The 21,345-nt window shown below is 54.5% G+C and overlaps 2 protein-coding genes across 4 annotated transcripts in view; one reads left to right on the top strand and one right to left on the bottom strand.

Annotated features, from left to right (window-relative positions):
• Positions 1–21,345, top strand: part of AK8 (adenylate kinase 8) — a 155,320-nt gene that overhangs the window by 5,119 nt on the left and 128,856 nt on the right. The window contains exons 1-2 of one of the 3 annotated variants that reach the window (XM_052649435.1): positions 14,622–14,762; positions 17,811–17,895. The exons of 1 other annotated variant lie outside the window; for it this stretch is intronic. In XM_052649435.1, coding sequence (XP_052505395.1) covers positions 14,622–14,762; positions 17,811–17,895 — 226 coding nt within the window. Of the gene's footprint in view, positions 1–14,621; positions 14,763–15,302; positions 15,399–17,810; positions 17,896–21,345 lie in introns of those variants that run through there. One more of the 3 variants, XM_052649436.1, reaches the window with a different exon arrangement.
• SPACA9 (sperm acrosome associated 9) lies at positions 1,307–8,094 on the bottom strand. The gene is made up of 3 exons (XM_052649438.1): positions 7,948–8,094; positions 2,381–2,583; positions 1,307–1,631 (listed from the first exon to the last, which is right to left on the bottom strand). Exons 1-3 carry the CDS (start codon positions 8,092–8,094, stop codon positions 1,307–1,309), a joined length of 675 nt encoding a protein of 224 aa, XP_052505398.1.

The following is a 21,345-nucleotide window of genomic DNA, read 5'->3' as shown; positions in this document are numbered from 1 at the left end:
CTAGGGGTTGGCTGGCACACGGGGTTGCATACAGTCCTTACAGTTAAGCCCAAATGACACTGAAGTTGTCAAGCCTTGCTGAATGTGTCATGTGAGTGTGCCAAGGAGGAGGGGCCGCCCGCATCCACGGCCTGCCCTCCCCATCAGGCATTTGGAGGAAGGTGGTCTAAACTGCCTTTAAGAGGTTGTTGGCTGCACCCTGGCCTGACCAGGGAAGGAGCGGAGGTGAAGAGCCCTGTGTATAGTGCGGGTTTCCATGGCTCACCTCTGCCCAGCTGCCCTGGAAATTGGTGTGCTCTGCCCATTAGAATGGAGGAAGCAGCTACTTTGGGACGAGACTTTGAGGTGGCACTTTTAAGTGTTGTCTGGAAAATTTAGATGTTCTTGTCTGAGTAGGCCTCTAACTCTGCAAAGAGTTACTGGGCTGGCCTGCTGTGGGCCTCTGGCCTGAGCCTCTAGGGAGCAGACCCCACGTGGGGCAGGTGTGTCCCCTGCACACGGGCAGCTTTGCCAGCAGTTCCGCTCGTGGGGCTCCTGCCCAGCATCCTCTGGTGTCTAGGAGTGAGTGTCACTTTCTCTAAGGGGTGAGTGCCAGGAAAGCCGGCCAGGCAGAGAGGTGCCAGAACACATTTTTATTCTTGACTGTCGCCCCCGAGGAAGCAAGAATACAGAAGCTAAGTCGCCCCCTGTGAAGGGAAAAACCAACAGTGAGCACCTCTGGCAGGCTCAGCACCAACGCCACAGTCCCAGCATCTGGGCTGCAGTTAGGTCGTGAGGACCAGGCGACCGTCCTGCAGGAGCCACACTGGCAGTTCTTCTGGCTTCTCTCCGTCTCTCTCTCGAAAGGAGAGGCTGGGCGGCTTGTTCCCCTTTGGTCCAGAGACCTGACCCCATCGAGCATCCTCAGGTCGGAGCAGCTGTCCCACAGCCGGAAGGGAGCCGCGTGGTCTCCTCCGGCTGTGCAGCTGGGCCTGGGTGGGAGGATCAGCAGCCCTTCCGGGGGCCCACCCTCCTCCCCTGAACCCACCAGCGGCAATGTAAATGGGGGTGCTCCTCCTGGGCACAGGGCCTGACACTCGGAGGCGAAGGAAAGTTAGAGGTTAAAGCGCTAGAGGGAAAGAGTTTGTAGGTTGTAGGTGGGGCAGCCCCGGGGGATTAGTAAGTGGCGAGGATGGTGAGCACCAGTACAGATGGATCAGCTGGTGGAAACCAGGCTTAGTTACAGGGTGCCCAGCAGGATGGGATGGGAGGGAGTGCAATGGGGTGGGGCAGGGCTGGGGTCGGGCGGGGCCCCCCCAGCTCCAAGTTACAGCTTCCCACCAGGTGGTCTCCAGGGCGGTTTTGAACTTCCTTGGTCTTTCCCCCCAGGTTTGGGGACGTTCTGTATCAGTTGCCCACAATTTTGTTTCCGAAGCTGGGGCTTGGTGCCTGAGGCCTGGGGAATGTGCGCGGTGGCCCACATGGCTGCCTGGGGCTCACTCACTTGCTGCAGCGCTTTGCGGGGCAGCTTTTCCGAGTGGGCGACCCACTCTTTCATCAGGTCTAGGATGATGGGGATGAGACTGACCACACCTCCATAGTGGTTCCGGGCCTCGTCACAGCTGAGGTGGTTCACCACGTCGTGGGGGTATCTGCAGGGCGGCGGGAAGGGCTAAGTGAGCCCTGCTCCCGGGACTGGTGTGCCGGGCAGGGTTTTTTCCTGAGGCTGCCCCCGCTGCACAACCCTTGGGGAGGTTTTAGAGCTGTGCACCTGCCAGGCCAAGCTCTCCACGCCAGGCATGGTGGTGGCTCAGCAGGTTTGGGACCCCAGAGCCCCCAGGGGTCCCGGTGTGAAGGGTGGGAGCGGAGACCCCTTGGCCTGTGGTTGGCAGAGAGCTGGACAGGGGCCGAGGAAACCTGCTGTCATCGCCCCAGGCGCGCTGTGTACCCTTTGACTCTGCTCACCCTTAGACTCTGCTCACCCTTATACCTAAACAGCTTGCTCCGGAATCTGGTACTCCATGCTGTGGATCGATCCCCCAGGGCTCAGAATGAGGGAACCCAGTAGCTAACGCCCGTGGGATCAGGCTCTTGATGTCCCACTTCTTTGTGGGCTCCTGGGAACAACTGCTCTGTGAGCCCTGCTTCTGGCCTGGTGCTGCCTCCAGCCAGAGGGTTTGCATTCTGCCAGGTCTCGGCCTCAGAGCCCCTCATTTTTAGTAAATGATTTGTTAGGTCAGAGTCACTCGGGTGAACCAAGGGGCCTAGGATTTTTCAGCTGGGGGCCTCTGGACAGTAGCCCCAGAACTCACTTCGTCCAGGTCTGGTCCTCTCCCATCCCCACCTCGGCCCCTCCCACATGTGCGTGCGGAGACCCCTGACGGGACCAGGAGGGTCTTACTTGGCTTGCAGGCTGCTCAGATCATTGCTTTGGCTCACAAGGGTCTTGCATTTCTCGAGGAGGTTGTTGGTGACGGGGGTGCCAGCGTGCAGGGCCTCGAAGTGCTGGCAGAGCTTGCTGAGCTCCGAGCAGATGTCCAGGAACATGAGCAGGATGCGCCGGTCTGTGGAGTTGCTGCAGTGGTGCTCCATGTAGCTCTGCACCTGCACGGGCCCGCGGGGCGTGAGTGCCCAGGGCCCCCGAGCACCCGCCCTGGTCCTCCCGCCCTCCTGGGTCACGGGGGACAGGCCCATGATGGGCGGGGCCATCGGGTCTACAGGCCTATAGACTGCGAATGTCGTGAAGTGTCCCGGGCCCCATGCAGAAGGCTCCGCGGGCCCCGTCTCGCTCAGCCCTCGCTCGAATGCCACCTTCCGGGTCCCCTTTTTCAGTCCTCATTTTACAGATGAATACAAGGCTCAGGGAGGTGAAATACCTGCTCAGGTACCAGTGCAGTGGTGAAGCTGAGTCACCCTAGCTCCAGGGCTCTGAGCCCAGACCTCTCACCAGACCCAGGCAGCTGAGCCAACACCTGAAGTACAGGGGGCTGGTCCCTGACTCTTGATGCTGAGGTCCCACCCACTTTGAGAATTGCTGGGCTGGGCCACTCAGTCCACGGAGCAAACTAGAATCTGTTGCAGTCTTGTTGTCCTGCGTTTCCAGGGGCAGAGAAAGGAGGGACAAGTCAGTAAGTAGAGCTGGGAAAACAGTGGCCCGTATGAGGAAAGAAATGTAGCCTCCGCCTCATGCCACAGACAAAGTCAACTCCAGGAGAATGGAGAACTTGATTACTAAAAACAGGGACTTCCCTGGTGGTCCAGTGGCTAAGACCCTGCTCCCAGTGCAGAAGGCCCGGGTTCCATCCCTGGTCAGGGACCTAGACCCACATGCTGCAACTAAGTTCACATGCTGCAACTAAGACCCACGTAAATAAATGGAGCCAAGTAAAAATCTATATAAAAAATACTACAACTAAAGCTCCCATGTGAATGTGTTTTAGTGGGAGGGAAGTTTTTCATCACCAACTTGATGGACATGAGTTTGAGCAGGCTCTGGGAGTTGGTGATGGACAGGGAGGCCTGGTGTGCTGCAGTCCATGGGGTCGCAAAGAGTCGGACACGACTGAGTGACTGAACTGAACTGAAGTTTTTCTTAAGCCACAAAAGAGGCTAAGGACAGTGATGCAGCTGATCTAATTTCAACTCATTTCCCTGGAGACCCTGGGGGCCTTTCCAGCTCAGGACATCCCACATCTGGACACCCAGTCAGTCTGGGTCTGAGATCTACATGGGCACAGGAGGAGGGGACTCCAGTCTGGGCAGGATTAACTGACGCATTACATGTGGTCCTACCGTCAGTGATCTGCTGGAAGGGGGTGTTTCCCACCTTCTCCAGTTCCCAGAAAATTGTAAGTCTAAACCTAGGTTTTCCTGCTGCTCCCAGCTGCCTTCTTGTCACTAGGGGATGTCTTTCCCCAATGATCTCAAGTGGTCCTTCCCAAGGACAACAGCTTTGTGTAGGGGAAGAGGCTTTTGACACCCACAGTCTCTGCCTACACACCACACACACCTGCCCCAGTATCCAGGGTAGGGACGAACCTGCACTGTGGCGTAACTACAACAGAGCGGTGTTACTGGGCTACCTGGGGACACGGCATGCAGGGTGCAGGGCAGGCGGTAACCTTCCGATACCCTGGGCCAGGAAGGGCAGGGGCAGGGTTGAGAGTCAACACAAGTGGGGCCGTTATTCACCAAAAGGATTCTTGAACCTAAAGGCAAGAAGGAGCACACTGGGGTCACAAAGCCCTGATGGCGATTCTGAGCAGAGGCGGGGCATCTCAGGTGCTCCTTCCTGATACTAAACACCTGTCCATGCCCGTGGAAGGCTGAGCCTTTGAGGGACGGGCTGCCGAGGATGCAGCCAGTTTACTTTCAAACAGTTCAGAGGGAGGAGGGCGTGCATCAGTTCAGTTCAGTTGCTCAGTCGTGTCCGACTCTTTGCGACCCCCATGAATCGCAGCACGCCAGGCTTCCCTGTCCATCACTAACTCCCGGAGTTCACTCAGACTCACGTCCATCGAGTCCGTGATGCCATCCAGCCATCTCATCCTCTGTCGTCCCCTTCTCCTGCCTCCAGTCCCTCCCAGCATCAGACTTTTCCAATGAGTCAACTCTTCGCATGAGGTGGCCAAAGTACTGGAGTTTCAGCTTTAGCATCATTCCTTCCAAAGAAATCCCAGGGCTGATCTCCTTTAGGATGGACTGGTTGGATCTCCTTGCAGTCCAAGGGACTCTCGAGTCTTCTCCAACACCACAGTTCAAAAGCATCAGTTCTTCAGCACTCAGCTTTGTTGACAGTCCAACTCTCACATCCATACATGACCACTGGAAAAACCATAGCCTCGACTAGACGGACCTTAGTTGGCGAAGTAGTGTCTCTGCTTTTGAATATGCTATCTAGGTTGGTCATAACTTTTCTTGCAAGGAGTAAGCGTCTTTTAATTTCATGGCTGCAGTCACCATCTGCAATGATTTTGGAGGCCCCCAAAACAAAATCAGCCACTGTTTCCCCATCTATTTGCCATGAAGTGATGGGACCAAATGCCATGATCTTCGTTTTCTGAATGTTGAGCTTTAAGCCAACTTTTTCACTCTCCTCTTTCACTTTCATCGAGGCTTTTTAGTTCCTCTTCACTTTCTGCCATAAGGGTGATGTCATCTGCATATCTGAGGTTATTGATATTTCTCCCAGCAATCTTGATTCCAGCTTGTGCTTCTTCTAGCCCAGCGTTTCTCATGATGCACTCTGCATAGAAGTTAAATAAGCAGGGTGACAATATACAGCCTTGACGTACTCCTTTTCCTATCTGAAACCAGTCTGTTGTTCCATGTCCAGTTCTAAGTGTTGCATCCTGACCTGCATACACATTTCTCAAGAGGCAGGTCAGGTGGTCTAGTATTCCCATCTCTTTCAGAATTGTCCACAGTTTATTGTGATCCACACAGTCAAATGCTTTGGCATAGTCAATAAAGCAGAAATAGATGTTTTTCTGGAACTCTCTTGCTTTTTCGATGATCCAGCGGATGTTGGCAATTTGATCTCTGGTTCCTCTGCCTTTTCTAAAACCAGCTTGAACATCTGGAAGTTCACGGTTCATGTATTGCTGAAGCCTGGCTTGGAGAATTTTGAGCATTACTTTACTAGCATGTGAGATGAGTGCAATTGTGCGGTAGTTTGAGCATTCTTTGGCATTGCCTTTCTTTGGGATTGGAATAAAAACTGACCTTTTCCAGTCCTGTGGCCACTGCTGAGTTTTCCAAATTTGCTGGCATATTGAGTGCAGCACTTTCACAGCATCATCTTTCAGAATTTGAAATAGCTCCACTGGTATTCTATCACCTCCACTAGCTTTGTTTGTAGTGATGCTTTCTAAGGCCCACTTGACTTCACATTCCAGGGTGTCTGGCTCTAGATAAGTGATCACACCATCGTGATTATCTGGGTCGTGAAGATCTTTTTTGTACAGTTCTTCGGTGTATTCTTGCCACCTCTTCTTAATATCTTCTGCTTCTGTTAGGGCCATACCATTTCTGTCCTTTATCAAGCCCATTTTTGCATGAAATGTTCCCTTGGTATCTCTAATTTTCTTGAAGAGATCTCTAGTCTTTCCCATTCTGTTCTTTTTCTCTATTTCTTTGCATTGATTGCTGAAGAAGGCTTTCTTATCTCTTCTTGCGATTCTTTGGAACTCTGCATTCAGATGCTTTTATCTTTCCTTTTCTCCTTTGCTTTTTTGCCTGTCTTCTTTTCACAGCTATTTGTAAGGCCTCCCCAGACAGCCACTTTGCTTTTTTGCATTTCTTTTCCATGGGGATGGTCTTGATCCCTATCTCCTGCACAGTGTCATGAACCTCAGTCCATAGTTCATCAGGCACTCTTATCTATCAGATCTAGGCCCTTCAATCTATTTCTCTCTTCCACTATATAATCATAAGGGATTTGATTTAGGTCATACCTGAATGGTCTAGTGGTTTTCCCTACTTTCTTCAATTTAAGTCTGAATTTGGCAATAAGGAGAGCTCATGATCTGGGCCACAGTCAGCTCCCAGTCTTGTTTTTGCTGACTATATAGAACTTCTCCATCTTTGGCTGCAAAGAATATAATCAGTCTGATTTCAGTGTTGACCATCTGGTGATGTCCATATGTAGAGTCTTCTCTTGTGTTGTTGGAAGAGGGTGTTTGCTATGACCAGTGCATTTTCTTGGCAAAACTCTATTAGTCTTTGCCCTGCTTCATTCTGCATTCCAAGGCCAAACTTGCCTGTTACTCCAGGTGTTTCTTGACTTCCTACTTTTGCATGCCAGTCCCCTGTCATGAAAAGGACATCTTTTTGGGGTGTTAGTTCTAAAAGGTCTTGTAGGTCTTCATAGAACCGTTTAACTTCAGCTTCTTCAGCGTTACTGGTTCGGGCATAGACTTGGATTACTGTGACATTGAATGGTTTGCCTTGGAGACGAACAGAGATCATTGTGTCGTGTTTGAGATTGCATCCAAGTACTGCATTTCAGACTCCCAGTACTTGGATGCAATCTCAAAAACGACACAATGATCTCTGTTCGTTTCCAAGGCAAACCATTCATTATATCTACTACTGCAGGGTGTGCATAAACGTGGCTAAATAGTAAACAAATTGGCGTATCTGGGTGAAGGTTATATGGGTATTTTTCTGCAGGTTTTTAAAATTTCGAGTTAAACTGGGAGAAATTTTTACAAAAATTGAAAAGTTTTCTTTTTTTTTTTGAGGATACTGCCAGGCCAGGGTTGTTCTCTGTGGCCCCGTGTGCTTCTCCTAAGCAGTTCTGAGCCTGGTCCCCACTCCCTAGCAGGTGGCATCTCTTCAGTGGGAGAGAGACCCATCTAGAGCTGTGCTTGTCAGGCACCTGGCTTCCTGGAAGGCTGCTTCAGTCTTGAGGCCTCCACGTTTGGCAGGGCAAACTTGGACGGCAGCTCACACAAAGAGGAGACTCCGGTTAAATGAAATCATTTGCAAATGTGACTTAGCAATGTGTGCTTGGCGGGTCACAGTTTCTCAACCCCAGGGGAATCCAGTGGCTGGGACCATGTACATCTATCTGTTCACCACACATCCCTGTTCTGAGCCCCAGGGCCTGGGATGAAGGGCGCTGCCAGATGCTGGGGGCGTGGGCTTGCAGATATCTCATGAAATCTGCCAGCAGCCCTGGGAGGTACGTGCTGCTCTTTGTACATTTTTAGTTGAAACCAGCCGGAGGTCACAGAGGTGGCATGTGGCAAAGCCAGGACTTCAACCCTGGCCCGGCGGTGTCTCCAGCCTCCGCTTTCAGCCACTTTCTCACGTAGTTGTTGAGGGAATGAGTGCCTGGCTTGTTCCACAGTTAGGATCTGAGACCTGACCTGCACCCACACGCTGGCCCTCTCTGGGCCTTGGTTTCCCCAACTTTTCCAGCAAGGGGTCGAGGCCTGGCCCCACCTGCCCGCGAGTGCCTACCTGTCCGATGCTGGAGATGGGCCGGATCTTGTCGTGGGCATTCTCCCTGCAGTGCTCCAGGGCCCCAATGAAGGTGAATTGCTGCTGCTGGAAGATCTTGTACTTCTGCTCCACGCTCCGCAGGGACTCTTTCACCTCATTCATCATTCTACGTGCTCACCGGGGCACGGAGGAAGCTATGCGGAGGAAGAGGAGAGTCCTGAGGTCCCAGGGCGCTGAGCAGCTTCCCACAGCCCTGGGAGTGGACACAGTCTTCATCCCCATGTTGCAGAGAGGGAGGCGAGGCCCTGGGAGGCTGTGCACCTGCCCAAGAACCTGGCCAGCTGTCAGCGACACAACCAGGCTTGACTCAAACCCGACCCGAGCCCCATTACCCTCCAGGGTCTTTGCTGCAAACAAGACTTCCTTCCCTTAACTGTAGACAAGAGTTTCTCCAGGCCTCAGTTTCTCCAGATTGTGGGTGTCTATCACACACACACATACACACACACTTTGGGACACAGTCCAACCCTTAGTTTCTGCAGATTGTGGGTGTTTATCTCACACACACACACACACTCTGGGACACAGTCCAGGCCTCAGTTTCTCCAGAAGACTGTGGGTGTCTACCACACACACACACACACACACACACACACACACACACACTCACTCACTCACTCACTCACTCTGGGACACAGTATGGCCTCAGTTTCTCAAGATTGTGGGTATCTATCACACACATACACATGGCCTCCCATGGGTCACAGCGTGTAAAATCTATTTCATCAGCTGGGACCCAACTGCTTTAAAACATCTGCCACTCTACAGTTGGTAGGAAAGTCTAGGGATTGTTTTCTAGCTAAGCAGGGGGAGGTCGGCACTGGGACCCTCTCGACTTGTCTGAGGAGGTGCAGTTACCGGTTCTGGGCTTGGAGCAGGAGCCCTGAGCTCGGGTTTGCCAGTCCCCAGGGCAGGCCTGGCACTTTGAGCACATGCCCAGTGCCCGGGGTTGCAGGTTTATGGAATGTTAGGGCTGGAAGGCACCTCAGAAGGTCAACTCCCCTTAACTTCCGGGGGAAGCTGAGGCCCCGGGTCTCACAGCACGCTTGTGCCTGAGACACCCTAGGTCCTGGGTTTCCTGAGGCCTCACCACCAGCATCCTCAAAGGTGCCACAGCCGCTGTCCCTGTACCGTGAGGCCCCGGCACACGTGGAGCCCAGGCTCGGCTGCACAGAGACAAGGCCCCAGCGAGATGCTGCAAGTGGAAGAGGCCAGAACGTGGGTGGCGGGACGCCAAGGAAGGGAAGGATGCATTCCAGGCGAGCTACCAGGTCCCAGGTAGGGAGGAGGCTTGCTTTCTGCTGGGCTCCCCTCAGCATCCTGAGCACAGCAGGATGGCAATGAGGAAGTCTGTGGTGAAGAGATGGCATCGGGGATGCGAGGTCAGCAGACCATCAGGTGGCCTCCACAACACGGCAGGAGGGGTGAATCCCCGAGCTGGGGAGGGCAGGGGACAGGAGGCCGGGGAGCTGCTGCTGTCCTGGGCTGGGAGCTAAACGCAGCCCTGTTGCCACTGCAAAGGGGCCGCGCCAGGAAGGGGCCAGACCGTTGTGCCCCGCCAGCCAGGGTAGCGGCCCTGCAGACATCATGGGACCCTCTTGGCAGCACCGTCCTGGGCCAGACCTGGGAGCCAGAGCCCATGTTTGCCAGCAGGACAGTGCAGCGCCACTGGGGTCAGGCCTGACCCAGGGCCATGCTGGGTGGGGCCTCCTTCCACTCAACTTTATCCCCGTTCTGGTTCTGCTGAAGCTAACCCTAACCCAAGCCAGGCAGGGAGTGGGGTTGGGGGTTGCTGCGGGGGCCATGGTTGGACACCTGTCATAGCCAGCCAAGGCCCACCCCCCCACCAGCCCTACCTGCAGGCGGGAATGACGGTCAAGCTGGCTGCAGTGGTTTTCTGTTGCCTCCCCATGGAGGCAGGCCTACCAGGACCTGGCCTAGGGTGAGGAGGGTGAGGCACATACCTGGGTGCAAAAGGTAAGGGGGTGCCAAGAACTCAGCAATCAAGATAGGTAAAAGCAAGCATGAGGTGTGCCCCCCACACACAAAAAGCCGCAGGGGCTGCTGACGGCTCGGCCTCCTCGGGGAGGAAGTTCTGAAAAGGCAGGCTTTGGAGAGGAGGGTGGGCAGGCAGGCAAGCAGAAGCGGTGGGGTCCTGGGCAGAGGGTGGAGGCTGTGGGCAGGGCGAGGCTGAGGCCCCACGTGAGGGCAGAGCTGTGAGGGCATCCACGGAAGCTTCTAGCACAGGAGGTGCGGAGCACCTAAGGCGGTCATTCATTCATGTTGAAGCGCCTGCCGGGGGTCAGACACCTGCAGGGTGCTGGACTGGGCACACAGCGTTCAGCCAAACAGACAAGACTCCTAACCTGGAGGGACATCAGGGGTGGGAGGCAGACAGTGAGTGAATGGATTAAGGAGCAAAGAAAGTGGGAGGGACGGGTGGAAGAAGGGCGACGTGGCCTGCAGGAGGGGCACGTGCAGGAGGCAGGCAGGTGCAGGGGAGGCCGAACTGGAGCCGAGCTTCAGCCTTCACCGAGATCCCAGGTGGCTCGCCCCAGTCCTCCTAGTAACAGCCGGCTACTCAGTGAGGCTCTAGGTAAACCCTGGACAAGCCTCATCTCAGATGCTCGCCACAGCCCCTTGAATGAGGTACCACAGTTATTCCCACAGGACAGACAACAGAGCTGAGGTCTGGCAGCTGGTGAGCAAACCCAGATGTCCCACTCACTTCTGCCCGATTTCACTGAGCCTGAGATCTTTACTTGGTTACCTCCCCTCTTGCCCCCACCTCAGTGAGGGTCCACTGAGAGAAACACACCGGATACCAGATTGACTGAGGCTGGAGGTGGGTGGGTGGGTGGGTGAGGTGTGGATATCAAGGGCCTACACTACCCAGACCCAATGCCTCGCTTCCACTTGTGTGAGACTGTTCCGTTTCCCCATCACAAAGCAACAAGGACTAGAATTCAGTGTACCCCGCTCTCTGCTGCCCTCCTGGGCTTGCCAAGTTCTTCAGGGATACAGCCCTACCTCGGCTGGTGGCCCCAAGAGCCCCTGAGAGCAAAACCGACTTGGTTCTTGATCCTATTGACTTGTGACACGCGCACCAGGAATGTCGTGCGGGGAGCTGTAACAAGCTATCCAAAGTGACTGTCCCTTGAACAAGAGTCACCGCAGTCAAATTAGTCTAGATGAAAGGCAGGGGATGCAGGCGCTTCTCAATCTGGGGGAGGAGGAAGGAAAAAGTGATTACCCACTAGATTTTCAGCTTTAATTGATTTGTATTTTTCCAGGCTGTTAAAGAAGATTAAATCACGGTATGAAAAGTGCCTAGGGCTTAAAATAAATGAGGAGAAAGGCAAGTCACTTCAGAAATGTCCAGGAAGCAAGCTAAACCTCCCCAGTGCAAATTGCAGGCCTGGTGGTTGTGTTCTTTGTTCAGAGGGAGGCTGCTTCCTTCTCTTCCCCAGCTGTCTCTGCAGTTGGATTTGACTTGGCAAGCCTACCAAGGTGTGCATGCTTTGAGGAGGCAGTTCTGAGGGGAGAGCCCTTTTCCCTTGGAGGCTGTGTCTCTGGGCTGGTGGCTGCTGGAAAGATTTTGGCTAGGAGTCAGGAAACTGAGTTCCAGGCTGGCTCTTTGTTGTTGCTGTTCGTTTGCTCAGTCATGACTGACTCTGTGACCCCACGGACTGCAGCATACCAGGCTTCCATGTCCTTCACTATCTCCTGGAGTTTGCTCAAACTCACGTCCACTGAATTGATGACACCATCCAACCATCAATCCTCTGTCACCCCTTCTCTGCCTTCAGTCTTCCCCAGCATTAGGGTCTTTTCCAGTGAGTTGGCTCTTTGCATCAGGTGGCCAAAATATTGGAGCTTCAGCATCAGTCCTTCCAGTGAATATGCATTGGAAGGCTGGCTCTACCTTGGATTTATGAGTGACCTTGGCCTAGAATTTTCCCCTTTCTGGGCCTCAGTTCAGTCGCTCAGTCGTGTCCGACTCTTTGGAACCTCATGGACCACAGCATACCAGGCCTCCCTCTTCATCACCAACTCCCAGAGTTTACCCAAACTCATGTCCATCGAGTTGGCAATGCCATCCAACCATCTTATCCTCTGTCATCCCCTTCTCCTCCTGCCCTCAATCTTTCCCAGCATCAGGGTCTTTTCAAATGAGTCAGCTCTTCGCATCAGGTGGCCAAAGTATTGGAGTTTCAACTTCAACATCCGTCCTTCCAATGAACACCCAGGACTGATCTCCTTTAGAATTGACTGGTTGGATCTTGCAGTCCAAGGGACTTTCAAGAGTCTTTTCCAACACCACAGTTCAAAAGCATCCATTCTTCGGCACTCAGGTTTCTTTATAGTCCAACTCACATCCATACATGACTACTGGAAAAACCATAGCCTTGACTAGATAGACCTTTGTTGGCAAAGGAACGTCTCTGTTTTTTAATATGCTGTCTAAGTTAATCATAACTTTCCTTCTAAGGAGTAAGCATCTTTTAATATCATGGCTGCAGTCACCATCTGCAGTGATTTTGGAGCCCAGAAAAAATGAAGTCAGCCACTGTTTCCCCATTTATTTGCCATGAAGTGATGGGACCGGATGCCATGATCTTAGTTTTCTGAATGTTGAGCTAAAGCTCAACTTCTTCTCTCTCCTCTTTCACTTTCATCAAGAGGCTCTTGATGCCATGATCTTAGTTTTCTGAATGTTGAGCTAAAGGCAACTTCTCTCTCCTCTTTCACTTTCATCAAAAGGCTCTTTAGTTCTTCACTTTCTGCCATAAGGGTGGTGTCATCTGCATATCCGAGATTATTGATATTTCTCCCTGCAATCTTGATTCCAGTTTATGCTTCATCCAGCCCAGTGCTTCTCATGATGTACTCGGCATAGAAGTTACATAAACAGGGTGACAATATACAGCCTTGACGTACTCCTTTTCCTATTTGGAACCAGTCTGTTGTTCCATGTCCAGTTCTAACTGTTGCTTCCTGACCTGCATGCAGATTTCTCAAGAGCCTCAGTTTATTCATTTGTAAAATGAGGGAGTTTGAATTAGAAGCTCCTCAAGGGCTCTTATGATTCATTCTAATGCTCCGTGATTGACAACTGATGAGGAAAGAGACCCAGAGAGGGGAAATGGCTCAGCCAACAACTTTGCACCATTCTGAGCCTCCAATTTCTCATCTGTAAAATGGAACAAAGGTACCTATTTCTCAGGGTTGGTGCAAAGATTCAGTGAGATAATATCTCTAAGAGTAGCAGCTATGCATTGCGCATTCACTACACATCAGTTACTAATACTTCTGATACATTAGCTCATGGAATCTTCCATAATCCCCACTCCATAGGGGAGGGAAGTGAGGCCCAGGACAGGCTGGCACCGTTAGTTGAGAGTGGAGTCAGGATTTGAACTCTGCGCAGTCTGCATTGCCTATGCTATACTCCCTCTCCATAATGCTCACAGACCCCATAGTTCTGTCGAGAGTACAGCTCAAAAACGGGCAGCTCCTCCTGAGAAGAGCAACAGGACAAGAGCTAGAGCTTCCATTTCAGCGCCGTGGCCGCTACCAGGCGTTCCATCCCCCGCCCCCACCCCCACCCGGGATGAACACGATTCGCAGACGTCCTTCCCCCCATCGCGACTCACACCATCGGTCTCGGGTCAGCGGCAGCAGCCCCCTTCCATTCTCCAGCACCACCCCCCTCGCCCCCCAGTTTCCAAATCAGGGCTTGGGTGGCCCTCCCCAGGCCTGCGTTAACCTTGGTTGTCCTAGAGCGGCCTTCACTCAATGGAGCGCCCTGAAGCCGGAGAGTCTCCGCGGGTGTCTGGGGCCCGGGAGGGGCGGGGAGGCCCTTCCCGGGGCTTGTGAGGAGGGGCGGGTGGGGTGGGGGAGAGCAGGGGTGAGAAGGGGCGGGGCCGCGGGCCCGATTGTTACCGCCGCTGCCACAGCAATCGGGTCACGTGGCAGTCCCGCCCACGCCGCCGGAGCTGCCCGCTGGGCCGGGGGTCGAGGCACACGTCAGTCCTTCCTTTTTCAAACACCCTGCCCCACATGGCCGGGAGCTGGTGGTGGACAGGGAAGCCCTGTCGTGCTGCAGCCCATGGGGGTCGCAAAGAGTCGGACACGACCGAGCGCCTGAACTGAACGGCCCCACATCTACCCCAGCGTCTTTCTTTTAAAGACAGGGAAACTGAGGCCCAGTGAGCGGAGCTGGGGTGGCTCAAGGAGCACCGAACGCCTGGGCCGGGGCGCCTTGGCGGAAACAGAAGTAGGATCCGCCTCCCGCCTCTCCCGGGCCGATGTGTCCTCGGGGTACTGTAGGGTGTCTCAGCACAGGAGGGGGCCCTCTGAGCCAGGAGGCCGCAGCAGGAGGAGACCTGGGGTTCCCCGCTGAGGCGCGCAGATTCGGGGGGCGAGGCCAGAGCTGGAAAGCACTTGCTTCGTGCGGCTGAGGAGACCCGGCGCCAGCCATGCCCCAGGGACGGGGGCGGGGGCGGGAGCGAAGCGTGCTGGTGACGCAGCGGCGTGGCGCCCCTGGCAACGGCGGTCCCCAGGGAGCGTCACGTGCTGATGACGCAGAGGCCCTAGCGACGGCTGTCCCCAGGGAGTGGCGCCTGCTGATGACGCGGGGCCCTAGCGACAGCGGTCCCCAGGGAGCGGCCGCGCTGCGAAGCAGCATGGACGCGACCACCGCCCCTCACCGCATTCCCCCGCAAATGCCCCAGTATGGGGAGGCGAACCACGTCTTCGAGTTGATGCAGGTGATCCGGGCAGCCCTGACCCATCGCGACACCAGGCGGTGGCCGGGGACCATCTTGGCGGCGGTCCGGCTGCGCGCTGGCGACCCTACATCTGGGAGGGGTCACGTCTGTTAGCCACGAGGCCGCCCGACTTGGGGTGTCCGACACGACTGTGTCATCGTACCCCCAAGGAAGCTCTCGACCGAAAGATGCTCCCTGACCCTACTCGGCTGGCCCTGGAGGGAGGAAAAGGGGGCAGGCCATCCCGGCCGTGACTGGACACTTGCTCCGACCCAGTCAGGTCGATGACCTGGAAGAGGTTCCTTCCTTTTTCTCAGTTTCCCTGTTTGTGAAACGCCAGGTTGCAAGAGGTGGTTTCCAAGGGACTCATCGGGTGCTGACCATTCCCAGGCTGGTTGCGGTGTTGTGTCTGAGCTGGGGAGTGTCTGAGTTGAAGGTGGCCTCTCCATCCTCTGAGAAAGACCGCCTCCTGGGACAGCGGCCGTGTGGTGTGGACAGCAGCTTTTCCCACCCGGCCCTTTCTCCTCAGAGCCAAGAATTCAGGGAAGCTTCTAAGCCCTCACCCTGAGTTCCCGACCTGACTGACCCACTGCCTGTGTGAACTGAGGCAAAGCCACGCCCTAGCCTGTTCTCCAGGTTTCTCTTCTGCATCTTAGGGTGGTGGTTTAGTCGCTAAGTTGTATCCGATTCTTGCGACCCCAGGGACTGTAGCCTGCCAGGGTCCTCTCTCCATGGGATTTTCCAGGCAAGAATACTGAAGTGGATTGCCATTTCCTTCTCCAGGGGATCTTCCCCAGCCAGGCATCCTGGGGAAGTGAAAGCTTTCAGGAGCTGGACTGGAGGATCTCTCAGCCACTCAGAGGTTCTGAGGGCCAGAGGGAAGCTGGAGCATTTGTCTGCTCCTCCGGGTAGACCCCTCCCCATCCCCAGAGGCACCTCCTCAGTGATGCCTGTGGCTATTTGAGCGTCTGACAGCTCAGAGCAGAGCTCAGAGTGAGAAAGCCGCGTCTCTATCTTTACTGCGGACATAGGCTTCCTTTGGAAAGTGTTCACTGATAGAGGGCGCACGAGAGACTTCTAAAACCGAGTGGGCGATCTGAGTAGAGGAGATGGCTAGCTGAGTCCTAAGTCCTCAGTGGTGTGGCGGGCAGGACACGGACAAGTCCTGGGGGCACCCTAGTCTGCTCTTAGGGAATCTGGTGTCTCTCATAGCAATTGTTGGAAGGGGTAGCCTGAGGAAGCTTTTAGTCCATTATTTCCAGTCCTTAGTCATTTCTGTGCTCCCTACATGGTTTTTCATCATTTTCAATTTTTAGCATTTTTATTTTAAAATGATTTTGGACCCACCGGAAGTTACGCAAGTAGCGCAGAATTCTAGTGTATCCTTCCGCCAGCTTCCCCAGGTAATAACATCTAAGGTAAGGGTAGCTCATTGTCAAAACCAGGAGACTGACATGGGCACAATACTATTAACTAGGCTACAGACCTTATTTGAATTTCATCCATTTTTACGAGCACTCTTTTTTTTTTTTTTTTTATGAGTCTACGAAATTTGGGGCTTCTCAGGTGGAAATGGCAACCCACTCCAGTATTCTTGCCTGGAAAATCCCATGGACGGAGGAGCCTGGTAGGTCACAGTCCATGGGGTCTCAAAGAGTCAGATACCACTGAGCGACTTCACTCACTCACTCACTCAGGTGGCTTAGTGGTAGAGAATCCACCTGCCAGTGCAGGAGCCACAGGAGATGCAGGTTCAATCCGTGGGTGGGGAAGATCCTCTGGAGAAGGAAATAGCAACCCTCTCCAGTATCCTTGCCTGGAAAATTCCATGGACAGAGGAGCCTGGCGGGCTACAGTCCGTGAAGTTGCAAACACTCAGCTGCGGCTGAGTCAGTGAGCATGAGCACACGCACACGCCACGCACTGAAATTTTACCACAGGTATAGATCACGTAACCAACAACATTTCCATTTTAACGTCATCATTTCTTTAAACCAGCCCACTCAAAAAAAATTAACTTATTTTACCTCATCCTAAGGTTTGATGTACTGATTTTTCTAATACACATTAGATATGCAGCTGTGTAAAAGTGGATTTTAGAATATTCATCTGTGAGCTATCTAGAATCATCTCACACGGTCTCACCAGCACCACAGCACCATGGATCGTGTCCAGCTGTGTCTTAATACGTGTGGAAGCTGAGGCCCGGAGAGGGGAAGGGACTGGTGGGATGCGGAGCGGGGCTGGGCCTTCTCGCCGTTCAGTGCTGTTTCTGCTGCGCCGTTCTCCGTCTGCCCGAAAAGGGCTGCAGCCCCTACCTGCCTGTCCCTAAGGCAGAATGCTGCTCCTTTGTGCACTGGCACTGCTCTCAGCTACCTGGTTCATTTCTGTGCCTTTTGTTCTAGAACCATGGAAGCTGCTTTACTTTAGAATTAAATGGCCAGACAGTCTCTTTAGATACCTGGCTAGTACATACCCTGTCCCACACTGGACAGACGCAGGTAGCAGCAGTGGCCACGTCACCCAGCACACGCTCTGTGTGGGGCCCCTTTTGTGGTTGTGCTGGGCACTGAGATGTGGGTGAGGCAATAAAGGGGATGCGTGCTGGCTAGAGGAGCGTGCCGCAGGATTGACCTAGTGAGCATCATGGGGAAAAGTGTTTGATGCTGAGGGAGCAGCATCTGCAAGGGCTCTGAGGGGTAGATGGGTACCCTGCAGGAGAAGGGTGGAGAGAAGGCTGGTCTGGGGGGGGCCACAAAGGAGCTGAGGGGCAAGGGCCCCAGGACTACTTGCTCTGAGTCAAGGGCGCTTCCCTCCAGCTCCGCCTCCTTCCAGGTGCCCCCACCCCCAGCAAGACCCATGTGGCCTGTCCCTCACACCTCTGCTCCCAGGGACCGAGGCAGACACCCACTAGGGTGGGAGGCAGGGAAGAGATCATGCCCCATAACTGGTATCCATAGCGATGCCAGGTTCCTTGGCCACCGGAGCCAGGGGCCTTGGGTGCCCATGCAGGCGTCAACCCCCTGAGTGTCTGCCCTGTGCCCACAGAACATGCTGGAGCAGCTCCTGATCCACCAGCCCAAGGACCCCATCCCGTTCATGATTGATCATTTGCAACGAGACAACGATTATGGTGAGCACCAGAGTGGGCCTCCCCCTTCCCCCGTTCCCAGCTGTCCCTTCCCTCTGCCTCCTGGGAACCACTCTGCCCTTCCTGTGCCTACAAGGGAGGTCAGAGCAGGGATGGGGACAGGTTTTGACCACTTGGGGAGGTCGTTAATTGAAAAAAATGCCGTCATTTCTTCTGGAGCACAACTCATACAAATGCTCTTGCCAAGTGATTAAAATGGAAACCTCCGAATGGCCCACGGAATCAATTATTAATGCTTTGGCACGCCCCAGCTGATGTCGCCTGTTGGGTTTAAGCTCTGTGATCACTCCACTTGTCAGGTGTAAGTGTGGCTTCTGGTCTACCCAGACAGGCCGCGCTCGGCTCTTCCTGATGGTCTTGTTACGGGCTCCTGTTAATGAGTTCCAGAGCTCCCCCAAACCTTGCCCGAGTGAATGCAGGCCAGCCAGACCCAAGGCAGGCACTCAGGACAGGGAGGAGGGAGAGGAGGCGCTCTGTCCTGCGGTCAGTTTGCCGAGTGGAGGCGCATGAGCGGAGGAGCGTGGCTGTCCCTCGTGAGCTGTCAGGGAGGCCGGTGTCCCGGAGCTTTGATGTTTCTTTCACGGAGCATTAGCTGCTTTGAAGGCGCTCCCGGTGCAGCAGTGAAGCGAGTGGTGCAGCTGAGAGGGACAGAGGCCTGAGATGCCCGTGGCGGGGGCAGAGGCCTCACTTGAGAAGGGAAGCGAAGTCGTTTTTTAAAAAATGGTGAGAGAGAGGAGACTCGGAGCCCACAGGTTCCCAGGCACGCCTGGCCTCTTCTGGGGGCCCGCCCTGGAGCACCCCACACTGTCCTTTCCTGAGCTCCCAGGGAGGCAGAATCGCACGTCTACACTGGGTGTGAGCTGCCGAGGTGCCCCAGGTGGAGACCGAGCCAGGGAGGCGGGGCTGGGGTTTGATCCGCTCTGCCCCGCGGGGACTCTTCTAAGGGGCCTCGGTTACCTGGTCATCTGGTTGGTGTGGGAGGGAGGGTGGCTGCGCTGCTCTGTGGGGGTGAGAAGCCCCCTTGCTTCCTGGCGGTCCTGCTGCAGACCCCCGCTCGCTGCCCCCACCTCGCCAAGTGGCCTCTGTTGTCTGGAGGAAGGTGTTCTGCAGCCTTACCCCCCGCCCTGCCCCTATGTCGTTTGGAGCTGGAGTTGCTAAGCTCTGTTACCAAGGGATGCAGGGGGCACTTCTGTTCTCCTCTCATGCCGCCCCCACCCAATCAATAAAGCAAAGCATAGTCAAAAGAAAGTAAAAGTTAAAGGCCAAATAAAGCCTCAGTTTCCTCTGTAAAACGGGCATGTCTGGTCGCTGAGATGGAGGCCGCCAAGCCCCAGCCTGGTCCCTAGTGGTGTCAGTGGAAGGGACGCCGAGGCCTGGAGGTTCCCACTGGACTTCAGGTGATGCCGGGCAAGTATCCCCTTGCGCGAAGCCCGGTGAGAGTTTTCCGGACTAAAACCGTACTTGAGAAAAGAACGCTTTGCACTCTGCGTTGGAGGGTGTATGTAATGGTCTGGTTGCGGCGGTACTTCCTACTTCCGGCTTGAAGAGTTCTGTTCAGGGATGTGTGTGCCGCGCTGTGTGTGCCCCTGCCGCCAAGCTCACAGCTTCACCAGTCTCCCCGCCAGAACTTCAAGAGCCTGACATCCAAGGTACCACTCGTCTTTACGCTTTCGTCTTGCTCCTCTCTGTGCAGTTACAACTTTCAGTGTCGAACTGACTGCTTCACCAGAATGAAATCCAGACATCACCTTCCTGTTTTAGCCACGATGCAGTTGTCGTCAGCTGGGCGCTCATCTCGGGCGCCGGCCGTCCCGTGCCCTGGGCCACCCCTCCCCACCTCCTCAGCATCCCTTCCATTTATCTGCAGGCTGCCCTCGGCAGAGCCCTTCCTCCTTTCTCCATGTGACACTGCTCTGTCCCTCTCCAGTGGGGTGGAGAATTCAGACCCTCTTCGTTCAGCTAGCGCTGGGGGTGGGGGCTTCTGACTGTCCTCCCCCATGCCTGGAGCCTTAGGCTTTGGGCCCAGACACTGTCTCAGGGAGTTGAGTCATTGGATCCCAGGAACCGCAGGTTGGAGGAGTCAGCTTGTTCCCACAGCCCTCCAAGCCCACTCCCCCGCCTTGGGCCGGCAGCTCAGAGGGATGCGGGCACATCTTCGCCCTTTGGCTCAAGTCCCACTGCTTAAGTGAAGAGAGGGCATCTCTGGTGTCCCTCCCATGCCCAGGCCTCCACCTCCAGGTGAAGCAAAGATGCGGGAGAAGGAGGGGAGGACGAGGAAGATGGGAGAGGACCACGCTTCTGGGATTTCTCTAGGAGAAGGAAAGCCGGAAAGAGTTGCACCCACCCTCGTGGTTCTAAAAGAGGACGGGGGCCTGGAGAGGCCCCCTGGTGTTCAGCGAGCATCCCTGTGGCCCTGAGCTAGTGGGTCAGTCGGTCTTGCCTTCTCCCAGCCGTACAGTGGTCCGTGTCACCTGCAGCCAGGCACTCAGCCCCCTGCCTCCTCAGCCTGCGTGTTGGGTGGGTGGGGGTTCCCTGTGATGCGTGGCGACATGGCCAGTGGCCAGTGTAGAGGGACAGAAGCCTCTGGGCTCCTGGCACTGAGTGTGCACGTGAGGGGATGGGGGAGCCATTGACACAGGGCTGGCAGCCCCTTCGCTGCGAGAAAAGCAGATTTAGTACAAAGTGAGCATTTACAGTAGCCCTGGGCAATATTAAAGCAGGCAATGGTGTATATAATGGTGTGTTTCGTTTTTTATCAAACGTTTGTCCAAGAAAGCTGTGTATTAGAGCTCCAATACCTAAGGGTTTTCTTGTGAATTTTAAATCATGCTCCTAGTTAAACCTCAAAAGGCTCTGTGGATGGAAAGGTTTTTTGATTTCCTTTGAAGTGGGTTGAAGAAGTTGATTACTCTTGGCAGTCAAGCAGCCTTTTATGACACTGTTTATAAATAATTACTCATGAGCAGGGCTGGAGTTTCAAGGTGTTAGATTTTAAGAAACTGAAATTAATCACATAAATGTGTGCGAGAAATTAGGTGGAGAGAAAGGCAGTGTGAATGTTCCCCTTTTAAAGTATTTTCAGAGATGTGTACAATTTGGGTGCCACTTACAGGAGCCCGGAAGGCGGGCTGGGGTTGAGGGGGGCCTTCCCCAGCAGCTGTGGAGCCTCGTAACTTTGTCAAAACGAGCGTATGACTTGGGAGTCCGCTTATTCCTGAAACGCTGTTGTCAAGGTGCAGTCCCCCTTTCTCCTCGGTCCCTCGGACCCTGAGCCTTGTTGGGTCCTGCCCAAGTTCTCGGGTGCTATGGCGGAGGCTGGGGGTTAGAGCCCTGGAGGGGCAGCAGGGTGGCGGGCACAAAGGCCAGACCCACAGCCCACCGCTCCCTTCCTCTGGCTTTGGCAAGTGGGCGTTCTCCCCGTGGTCTGAGCAA

This window comes from Budorcas taxicolor, chromosome 11 (assembly GCF_023091745.1).
Source record: "Budorcas taxicolor isolate Tak-1 chromosome 11, Takin1.1, whole genome shotgun sequence".
NCBI lineage: Eukaryota > Metazoa > Chordata > Mammalia > Artiodactyla > Bovidae > Budorcas > Budorcas taxicolor.
Note: the sequence above shows the minus strand (reverse complement) of the source record. Positions and strands in the feature narration are given on the sequence as shown.